Here is a 12,170-nt window from a genome sequence, read left to right as displayed (position 1 = left end):
TTTAGATTTTACATATGTGAAATCCATATTATATTGTTATTAATATTATATACCAATATATTGAACCTGACATAGAATTAATAATTATATAATATATTATTCTATATTAGTGAAGTCGCCCAACCATATCTAATATATAGTATTATCAAATTGTTATTCAAGTTTCTCCCAAGAAATACTCCATTTCATGGTCGGTATTTAGACCTTGCTCTACAGCTCTAAACTTCAAAATCCAGTAGGACTCCTTTCTCCTTAAGGCTAATTCTCTATTCCCACCACATGGGTTAGCTGCACAATGATCAAAACCAAAGAATTTAAACACTTTATATTTTGCCTGTGCTTGGCAATTCTTGATATGTAAAGCTATAGGGTAACGTTCATCTTCTAAATTGATTGCCCTCCAGTGTTCTGAAATTCTGACCTTTAATGGACGTATCGTGCTGCCAATATAGATCTTATCACACTTGCATATGATCATGTATATCACAAATTTTGTATTGCAATCAATATGTGATTTAATAGACACTAGATTACCATAATAGTCAACAAATTCCGTCTTAGGCTGCCATGCCCATTTGCAGACTGTGCAAGAGACACATTTGAAAAAACCTAAATTATGCTTCCCTAACCAATCTAAGTTCTTTCTCTCCAATGGGTAACTTGGACTCAATATATTGTTAAGGGTATTCCCCCTCCTATAAGCAACATCAGGTCTATTACCAATGTGCTTCTTAAGTATATCATCCTGGGTTAGTATCGACCAGTATTTTTTCATACTCCTAACCAATCTCTTCGATTTCTCAGTGTAATCTAAAATGACCCTAACCTTACGAACCTCATCTTTATCTTGAGAATCACCCTCTTGTGCAGCCCTGCTCAGTGTCTGTTCACGTGATATTCTCTTAACTTTATATATTGATTTCTTAATGATTTTCTCGGAGTATCCCCTGGTTAGAAATCTACGTCCCATATTATCAATTTCCTGGAGAAAGTCACTATGTTTGCTACAGTTTCTCCGTGCTCTAATCATTTCTCCAAGTGGTATTGCCTCAATCTGATACTGTGGATGAGCACTGGTGGAATGCAGTATATTGTTACATGATGTTGGTTTGCGATACAACCTACTCTCTATTTTATTATTTTCCACAAACAGTTCAACGTCCAAAAATTCCAAACATGTCTCACTATGTTTATATGTAAACTTAATATTCACATCATTGCTGTTTAAATATCTGCAAAAATCCTCCATCCTTGGGATGATATGGAGACAAATAATACAGTTGGACCCCTAACAAAGCCATGGTACCCCTGAATGCCTTTGGGGCAGAAGCAGGTCCCTGGGGGGTCTGAGTGGAAAGCCGCAACTGCATATGTGCCTATAAAGAAATTTTGAGCGTTGGCCATACTCCTAGAAATCTCGAGCATGAGTCAACAGCGACTAGGGTGTATTTGTATGCACCATCAAATGTCAGGGGACCACAATAGTGCAGGTATACACTTTGTAGTGTTTTATTGGAAATTATGAAGAGTGTCTGCTGTGGGTGTTTGACCGTGGACTCTTTTATTTGCTGACAGATGTCACAGCAAAGGACATACTGCTTGGTCTGTTTGTATAGACCTGGCCACCAATAATGTGCTTGTAATAGTGAAATAGTAGCTGCCACACCAGCATGGGCAGAAGCAACTCCCTCATGCACTGCTTTAATCAACTCAGTTCTTTGATTTTGGCTGGGGATCACACAATCACCCACCCCTGGTTTTTGTTACTAGGGCAGTATTGAGGCTAGATATGCGGTAGGAATATTTGGCCTTTGGCACGGGCCTGCCGTCAGCCGAAGCTTTCACAGAAGCCAGTGTTTCATCATCCAATATAGTCTGTGAACGAGTTATTGCAGCAACAGAAGCCGTAGATACTGCTAACTTGGCCGCTTCATCATACAAGGCGTTGCTGGTAACGTATATTCCAACATGTTAATGTCCCAATGTATGAACTACATGGGCATTGGGTAGCGTTTCTTTCAGAACCGCTACTTTCCCCCACAGTAGTCTGTGTGTGATGGCATTACCTTTTGAATCTCTGAACCTATTCTGACGCCAGTGATGCAGATATTCATTGAATAAATCGACACAGTAATACATATCTCAGAATATTAATGTTAACTGTCCTGGATCTATGTGTTACCCTGCCATCTACAGAGCCTTGAGCTCTGCAAGTTGTGCAGTGCAGTCCCCTAAGGTCTGCATGTAAATGTGTTGTTATTGGAATTCACCATCTTTCATGTAACCACTCATGACCGCGCAGGCAGTGGAGTATTGATGTTTAGTGACTACTGCAGGTTGGACTGAGCCATCAGTATACATAATTGTTTGATGGTTCAAATAGGCATTGTGTTTGCTGGAACTGGGTATTCTAGTTCGTATTGTAGGAATTCTTGAGTTTGTAATTTTGGGTCGAAAACATAGCCAACATCAGTGACTGTTGGAGACATTAGAGAGTATCTAAATAACGAGCTACTACAATCTACCTGTAGGAAGGATAATCCTCAGGTATAATATCACTATAGATAATGATTATCTGAGTGTTGTATGTCGAGGACAAACAAGGGCATGAGGAAGACAGTACAGCAGCACATAGAATAAAAAATGAACATATTCTATCCATATAAAATAGTTTTATTTAATGGATTTACACAATGTCGAAACACATGAAAGTCAACTACAAAAAAGAACAATCGACAATATACCTAAGTCAGACATACCGCAATCACACAGGGCTAAAAATGGCCTAAAGAATGAAACCGACAAAATTACAAAAACAAGGGACTCAAATGGTCCTGATATGACAAGGGTGGTGCAATCAATGAAAAAGAGGAAAGAAATACAAATCTGACAGGGTTAAAATAACAGTCTATACTCTGATACTAACTGGATGTATAATAGAAAAAAAGACGAATAATAGTAATGGAGTTATGCGAACGATAAAATACAGTAGGGACAGAGAGCCTACGCGCGTTTCGGTGTTCCTCTGTTATTGAGGTCACCTTCATCAGGGTTGTTCCAAATATTACAATTTAATGTTAGTTTAGTCCTTGCAGCCGAACGTCCTGGTCATCACTTATGTCCAATTCTGGATATATATGGAACATATAGACGAGATATCTAATGAAGGGAAATATATATACATATAATGTTTGTGCTCCAAAAATCCTCAACACTGTTTTTTATCTAACAAACAGACAAAGAAAAAATGTATTTATCTAAATATGTGTGGACCCATATTTGGTCCTTACTTAGCCATGCGATACACTATTTATAGGCTAATCATGTGAAAGTGAGTTAATTCCCCAATACCGATAATATTGTGAGAATAATTGTTGGCCGGCAACTATTAAGATGATAGAGGGATCTAGAATAAGCGAAGAAATGAAAAGTTAGCCTAGTGTATAAATGAGAGATCTGATTGTTCCCAAGTTGAAACAAAGTACACCCAAGTGAATGGTGAGATTAGTTACGGTAAAGATCGTGTATATTATTATTTTGTGTGTGTAATACCTGTGGTATCATCTTGGAATTAAGACTATTCCATTTTCCAAGGAAATACGTCCATGTAAGCTTTGTTGTCAATAAGGGTAGAAAAAATGTTCCGAATGGAAAGAAAAAGCTCTAATCAATATGGGCAATCCAAAGCGTAAGATGACACTACAGATGTAGAGAGCTCAGGGTAGGGATAAATAAGACAATAGCCAGCATGGGAGAAATTCTCTATACATATGGGCTGAAAATCACCTGTAATACAGCTGAGCAGGACAGACAAATAGGTTTCGGTGTAAGGTGTTTGTAGAGCCTCCATGCTAGTATTAAGTCTGATGAAAATTCCCAGGCGTATACTTCAATAGAGCGGCTAGTTGAAATTGAAGAAGATAAAACAAGTTCTAACAATACGGCCCGTTCTATTAGAAAGAAATGCTATTAGTGTGAAAAGATGTCGAATGAGTTCTTAAATTCAACTAATATATTTAATGCTCTTACCTGAGAGTCGAATGGCTTGGCGTGAGAAAATTAGTGGCGGCGCCCGACAACAGTTCTCGGTTATGTGCTCACGTTAATTAGTTGACTTCCGGAGAGAGCTAAAACGGGCGCTAAGAAGATAAGGTAAAGGTCCAAAACAGCCGCCATGTTGGACTGGTTAAAATTGAAGAACTTAACTTGGAAAAAAGGACAGCAAGCGCAATAATTGCCGTAAAGGCCTGATATAAGTAAAAAATGATGTATTGGGGGCGTGGAGGCTAAGTTTTACGTCCTGTGGTTAAAGTGATGTGTCTGATGGTTGCAGTCTGGATACCTTCAGACATTCATCAACGGAGGGGCAATGGAGAAAAAGGGCCTAATGGTCGGCATATTGGAGGAAACCGAGTTCCATGCTACATTCTTACATAGAGGAATTTTGACCCATACCAGGACCTAGAACAACAATGCAGAGTTGCGATCAATCTAATTTCATTTTATATCTCAAGAATGAAAGAAAATCTCGGAAAATATTAATAAGCGATTTAAAGATAGAACATCTTTATAAGCTGTTACTAGAAGGTCTTCATAATCTAAAAGCATAGGAGGAAGGAACAGCTAAAAGTAGTGATACAAAGAGAGAGAGATATTGTTTGGAATAAGGTATCACTTTAAAGAGGCAAAGAAATAAGAAATGTGAGACCAATTATGTAATGGCATTTTCCCAGGGGACGTATTCGTTTAACCCTTTTTCGCAGCTGTCCAAGACAAAAATCCAGTACACTTCTCGTTTTTTCCTGATTTTATTGTCCTCCATAGGTCCTGATTTCTTAATTTTTTCCAAAATGGTCCATGTAAGATCTTTGACTTTGTGTCCGTACTTTTTCCAATGTTGGACTAGTGGAGCACCCTCTTTATCATTACGTATGTTGGACATATGTTCCAGAATTTTACTTTGACTTCTCTCCCTGTTTCGCCCACATATAGTAGAGGACATGGGCAGCTGATCAAATAAAGGCAATTGGCTGTTCTGCAATTGGTCATGTCAGTAAGTTTATAGTTTCTTTGTTTTCATTGAAAGGAATCACTTACTATCGCTGTGGGGCATACCTTGCAGTTACCACATTTGTGGTTACCCTTGATAGGTTGGTTGCCGCAGATGGATTTCTGTCAGAAATCTTCATTTTTCGGTAGAGAAGCTGTAACTAATTTATTAGAGATATTATGGTTTTTCCTAAAGGCCAGAAGCGGGCGATCCAATGGTACCTGGTTGGGATTACTGTTAAGGATGCTCCAGTTACAAAGAATAATCTTTCAAATTTTTTCATTTAGATTGGAATGTTGACTACACAGACCATCTGAGACTTAGGGTTTTTATTCTGTTTTGCAAACATGGTGGTCCTGCTATAGTACTTGGCTCTTTTGTAGGAATCTCTAATGAGTCTTCTCGGATACCCTCGCAAAAATGAGTTTTTTGTTGCAAGATGTCCGCATGATGTTCAAAATCTCGCAGGCTGGAACAGTTTCTACGGATACGAAGAAACTAACTAAAGGGTATCCCTTGTTTCTGGCTAGTAGGATGGAAGCTGTCAAAGTGAAGTATGGTATTTTTGGCTGTAGGTTTAGTAAACATCTCGAGTTGGAGATTGTTATGGCCAATCCAGATATCTAAAAACTCTACCTTTTCTCGGTTGGTATGGAAGGTAAATTTTAGATTATGATCACACACGTTGATCCACTGACTAAATTCATTAAGATGTTATTCTTGGCCTGTCAAGATGAAGAAAATGTCATCTATATAACGCGACTCCCCGTACCGATATGTTCATTTTTTATTCTATGTGCTGCTGTACTGTCTTCCTCATGCCCTTGTTTGTTCAAACCACCAGGAAAAGGCTGGCCCTTGTTTGTCCTTGACATACAACACTCCGATTATCATTATCTATAGTAATAATATACCAGAGGATTATCCTTCCTACAGGTAGATTGTAGTAGCTCGTTATTTAGATACTCTCTCTATAGTAGCTTTCGCCGTACGAGCTACGCTCATCCAATCAGGGAACCCCCTTTGGCTTTCTCCCACTGTTGGAGACATTGCCCGTTGAATCCAATGTGGATGTAGTTAGCATTAGGAGCGCTGGCTTTAGCAGCGGCCTCAAGGGCTAGAATTGGATATAACAATGATGCGTTTCCTCTGGGCCAGAGGTCTCTTTAATGACCGCCATCTGAACAGCAGTCAGAATTTTATTTGTGTAAGCAATCCATTGTTCAGCTGTGGAATACAAAAGTGATTTGTATTGTATGTAATAGGGACTATATTACCCTCATTGAACTTTACGTAGGTGAACCTAATTGCACCAGCAGTTACTCTGATGAGCAAATGTGTTTTTTGTTAGCTCTTGTGTGTGAGTGTTTAGCTGAAAGCATGTCTTCTAGTAGTGCTCTTAGAATGCGTGTGTTAGACTGTCCAATATTTACTTCAAAAGGCAGGGCGTAAGTCATACAATTGTTTAATGCATTATGCATAATCTGGAATGTAAGTTCTGCCAAAGTTTAAAAACCCCAACAGTGACTGGAGGTTTTTGATGGTGTTTGGTGGCTGCAATTGTGTGCAAATTTCAAAAAATTGGGGCGCTATGCTCTTGCCTTAATCTTATAGTTTGTATCCCAAAAATAGGACACTAAGAAAGGCCTTTTTTTTTTTTTTTTTTTTAATTAGCCTAATTCGTCAAATCCCACTTCAATGCGGCCCGCCCATCTTACATGTTGAACAAGATAATCATCTGTAAGGTAGATATCATCTACGTAGGGCAGTGCCTCAGGGTCCATGTCGTGTAGAATTGAAGTAACACAAGCTGAAAACAATCCTGGACTGTTTTATACCCTTGTGGGAGTCGGCAAAATGTTTCCTGTAAGTCTATGTGCTAAAACTTGTTAAATCCCTACAAATATCAAAGGTTGTTTTGTATTTTTTGCACACTATCTTGTTAATAAGTGCTGTACTGTGTGCATTTGGAATGGCAAATGTGCATGTGACTATTTAAATGTCTGTAGTTTAAGACTATCCTATATGAATGATCTGGTTTAGCGACGGGGAACAACGGGTTGTCCATTGGTGGGACACTGGGTTCAGTTACACCCTGGTACTCTAGATGTGTGCGGATTTCCCTCACGGGTGCCCTAGCTTCGTGCTTTATTGGATATTGGAGTTGACGTGGTGATTGGAATGTGATTGGAATGTAATTGGTATCATGTGGTAGGGGGAATCTTTATCCGACCCTACATGGTTGTGAGATAATGCAGGTTCCTGCGCCTTTGCCCAGTCACTGGCGTAAGCCTCCCTGAGCTCTCTGGGAGCAAGGGGCGAGAAAGAGGGTTAAGTACCTCTTCCTCAAATGAGAGACCATGGACAAATTCTGATGCCCAATCTAAAATATCATAGATGGTGGTTACGCGATCCCAAAAGATAGCGTCTAATGTGCGCTCAGTGTCTCTTTCTGATAGTATTTTTAGTTTATACACCCTATCGGCTGTGGAGACTGGCAGGTCCGCAGTCTCGACCTATGAAAAGTCATTGATTGCTTTCACCTCCAGGTGCTTTTGAAGAATCCTGCAAACTGTTGTGACGTCTGCTGCGCTGTAAAGCAGGGCCAGTGCTCACTTCCGGTTCTTCAGTAAAGCTCTCATCCTGAGTGGCATTTCATGTAGGCATTGCTGCCACTTTTACCTTGTTGAATTGAGGTTTTTGTTGGGGAAATTCCTCTTCTTTCTTAACAGAAACTTTTGACGAGTTTTTTGACTCCTTTCTCTGTTTCATGTACTCAGTTCGCTGTTCTGACCGCCTACCTGTCTCACTACGTTTATCCAGTGAGTCCTGAAAGGTAGGAGATTGGCATGTATCAGTATATTGATATCAAGAGTTTGTATATTTACGTTATCTCCATTTCTAAGATTATAGCAGTTTTAATGGGTCTACGAATGCGGAGAGTCTCCCCTTTCTGTTTCTATGTTTTTGTTTCTGTTTATCCCAGCGTTTTTTCGAACCCTCAAGTGCTTGCGTGGTAGAATCCTTATTGGATTTACCCTGTAATTATGGTTTAATAGGCCTGGCTTCCAGACTATCTCGACCAATACTTGAGTCGATCTTAGCGATAATCTTTGGCAGCTTGCATTCTTGATCCTGTACAGGAACGTCCTTCATGCGCATTTCCAGTGCAACTGCTTCCCCTTTAAGATTGCTTAATATTTTTCAAGATACAGTGGCAAAATTGTCATTAATTGCATCCTCAAACCCAGGGCCGTAATAGCCCCATGTTCATCTTGAATTTGGTTTAACACTTCCAGAAGCTTGCCAAGTGTTGGTGTACCATGTGCGCTAGTACAGAAAGTGGCAAATACCGTGCCCCAAGTATTGCAGTTATCTACTTTGGGAACCCTCCCAAATGGCAAGCACATAGTGAGAATTCTCTGTTCATTCTGCAGTCCCGTAAGGGGGGGGGGGGGGGGGGGAGAGAGAATTGCTTCCAGTGCATTTATTTTGTGAGCTAACCAAAAGGTTATTTCTTCTCATTTGGGGCGTACCTAACCCATGATCGGTGTACAGTCACAAGGTTCATGCCTGGTGTGACTGTATGTGGTTGCACTGAGGCAGCACGTGCTGGGTTAGTGTTAAATGTTTGCATTACAAACTGTATTAAAAGTCTGTATATTGCGGTTAGTTCAGCGTACAAGCGGTGAACCTCAGCTACTGCTAAGGTGGGCGCATCAGGATGCGGTGCATATGTGGCCAATAAAGGCCAAGTAGGACCATCGTTGGTCAGAGGACGTAACATGTAGCATTGTGTAGGGTAGGCGCCATCAAGCCAATTATTATGGTCTTGATAAGGTATCTCTAAGTATGCATAAGCTCTGTATTGTGCAAGTATGTTAACAGGTGCATATTGATGAAATGTATTAGTGTTTCCATCGACTGCTGGAAAGGTGACCCAAGAGTAGAATACTTAAGTTCTGTAGGCTGAATGAGCCTCAGCTACAAATGTTACAGGATATTAGCTAAAAATTGTATTGTATTACCAAACTTAATGTAGTGCTTAAAGAGAAACTGTTTTTCACAGAGCACAGGCTAAGTGCAGGTATTGCTTTTTCCACATGTGTTCTTTGACTTGCTAAAAAGTGAGCCACAGGTGTATTTATACCATCTTAACTATCGCAGAAATGAAAAATACATTTAAAATGTTGCTTGACATTGTTGGATCATTAACACCTTATTAATTTTGTCATAAGGTGTATTTTTGTTTCTGCAAGAGAATATTTGAAATGTGTACTTATGTGGAAAATATTTTGCACTGTAAACCAGCCTGCAGCTCATGGTAAATGAAAGACTTGGTGCTTTTACTGCTACTTCATGACCTTTCCATTCTCCAAATCTGGAGAGAAAAAATTGTTTGATCAGAATATAGCCTGCTGAAGAGTGTTAATTCCAGGAAGCGGTGAACCGCGTTTGTTGGAATAAGGCTTGCAGACTAGTTACATTTTTAGATCTCTGCTTGTTGGCAATCTATTACCAGTTTCCAGTACATATCACATGTGTGGAGTGGTTTATGGGTCAGACTCTTCCTCATAATTTGAAGGTGCGTTTGTCATTCTTCACAGTGCATGATTGTGACCACCTTCCTGCTTCTTGTGCTTTTCCCTCTCAGCAGCATTTCGGTCTGTGTTTTATTTGGATACTTTATCCTTTCACTGTGGACTTCAGGTGCTGTTGGTGGGGATTATGGTTGTATGTGAGAAGGGGCTTCAGGTGGACTATTGTCTCACCCTCCCTGCCCTCGCACTGCCGTTCACCCCAGTCACCGACCCATCCCAGCATCCTTCTGATTATTATTATTTTTTTCTTTTCTTTTTAACTTTGAGCTCTGCCCCTCTATCCGGCACCCATCTTGATGGCTGCTTGTAACTAGCACATGCACGAAGGTAATTTCTGAATGGGTTTGTTTTATTTTTAACAAATCTGGTTCGAAGTTGCCGCTGAGAATGCGCACATCCGCAGCACCTTTCTTTTGAATGAATGCCTTTCAAAGATAGTTGCTGTAGATGAAAGCATATCTGCAGGGGGACATATATGAATACCCTTTGTTTTTTTACAAACCTGATTCAAAATAATCACTGCAGATGCATGTGCATTGAGGCTGCTATCTAATAAAAAAAAAAAAATGGGCAAAGACCTATTGATTTGCTTGTCCCTGTTATTTAGACATATTCTTCACTTCCTGCATTGTTAATAAGTTGCTGGGGAGGCGAGTGAAATATTACATCTATTTTTGAGAAGCATTAGGTATAGGTTTCCTGCAACCAGGCGGCTTGCCTATTTTGAACTTATAGTCGACTTGCAACCTACCCATTGCTTAGCAATGGCTTTGTCCTATCCATTTGCTTGCTTATTCGATTGCTTGCCTTCCCTTTCTTGTTTTATTTCCCTCCCCTGGAGCATAGCAACTTTATGATCCTTTTTTATTGGCTGACTTTTATCCTTCCATTGCTCACATTTAGGGAATTGCTTTTTTAAAATCTTTTTCATTCAGAACTCCATGGGAGTGCCAGTGTTTCCCATAATCGCCCAATATCCCCCCCCGCCCCCCCTCCAAACCCATCCTTAGGTCTACAGGCACAGCAACAAGGCAACAAGAATATTTTTTCTTGGTGCCACTGAAGAGCAGATGTAAGGGTTGTTTTTGTTTTATCTCTTGCATTCCATGCATTGTAAGAAAGCACACAAAGGTTTATATGCCACTGGGGAAAGGTATGTTGCTGCATGTACTCAACTAGTGCCTGAGGCAGGTGTACTCAGCATGACACTTCTCCTGAGGGTCCATAAATCTGCTCCCTGGACTGCTAAAGTGTGAGCAAATGGCTAAATCCTGTGGGAAGTAAATTAGGCCTTGGCAAATGTTTCACTTTACATTCTGACACTTCCTTCTTATTTTTAAATTGGGTACAGAGTTTCTGGAATGAAAAGTATTTTAAAAATAAACCAGGCCATTCGTATATTGAATTAGACTTTTCTTTCTTTACTGTTTTGAAATATAATAAATGCATTTGCTTTTCCTTCACTATTTTGAAATGGTTTTTCTTTTACTTTATTTTACATTTATAGAATCACGTTGGCTAAGCCAACGGCTCAACACTTGCTTTATGAAGGCGAGAGCTATCGGCTTTGCTAATTAACATTTAAAAAATATATATATTTTATTAAACCATCTTTGGTATATAGTGATTTATTTCATTGTCATCTCGGATGCTTTCTCCTAGTGTGCGTTACTGCTAAGTGATTTTCAGTTTTCATATTGCATTTGGATGGTAGATTTGCCATGTTGCTACCATAAGGTGGACAGAAAGTAACCAAGAAAACTTTACAGATTTGTTTTTTTCTTAGGGCAATATATGTCTGTTAATTGTTTCTTTTTTTTTTTTTTTTTTAATAGGTAAATCCTCGTTGACTATTCAGTTTGTTGAAGGCCAGTTTGTTGACTCTTATGATCCAACAATTGAAAACAGTAAGTGCTTTTGATTTAATACTTGCATGCTTCCATAGAACTGCAGCAACAGAAGCCAATTTTTTTTTTTTTTTTAGTTCTTGTAGTATAAATATTGAAAATATCTCACGGAAGCCAGTATCTATATTTCTACCAGTTTTGATCCCCTCATAACTTTTCATAGGTCAGTGATGGTAAAAACACACTTAGTCAAACTGATGTTCAGAGTTGATTGTCAAGTCTTTCAGGTAAAATATCATAGTGTTAGCTAGAAATAAAAATAAATCTTGCTTGAGTGACTAAACCCAGGTTTTATTCACTGTTTCACTTGAAAAAAACATCCAGCAACTCGTTGTGTAGGTGGGCCAAGAGACCTTGACACAAAAGGTTCTGCAGTACTACATGGAGAGATGAGAAATAGGGGTAGCTGTGGGATTTGGGGCTGTGCTCTGCCGCTGTAGGAGGCTGGACTGGCTTGTAGTGAGTACCAAGGGGTACTTACACCTTACACCTTGCACCAGGCATCCCTTATTAGTGTATAGGGTGTCTAGCAGCTTAGGCTGATAGATAATGGTAGCTTAGCAGAGCAGCTTAGGCTGAACTAGGAGACGAGTGAAGCTCCTACAGTACCAC

The 12,170-nt window shown here is 39.6% G+C and overlaps 1 protein-coding gene across 1 annotated transcript in view; it reads left to right on the top strand.

Annotated features, from left to right (window-relative positions):
- RHEB (Ras homolog, mTORC1 binding) overlaps positions 1-12,170 on the top strand; it is a 172,618-nt gene that overhangs the window by 19,164 nt on the left and 141,284 nt on the right. Inside the window, exon 2 of the mRNA XM_069211096.1 lies at positions 11,487-11,558. Coding sequence (XP_069067197.1) covers positions 11,487-11,558 — 72 coding nt within the window. The remainder of the gene's footprint in view (positions 1-11,486; positions 11,559-12,170) is intronic.

This window comes from Pleurodeles waltl, chromosome 10 (genome assembly GCF_031143425.1).
Source record: "Pleurodeles waltl isolate 20211129_DDA chromosome 10, aPleWal1.hap1.20221129, whole genome shotgun sequence".
Lineage (NCBI taxonomy): Eukaryota > Metazoa > Chordata > Amphibia > Caudata > Salamandridae > Pleurodeles > Pleurodeles waltl.
The sequence above is the reverse complement of the archived record's forward strand: the minus strand, read 5'-3'. Positions and strand labels throughout refer to the sequence as shown.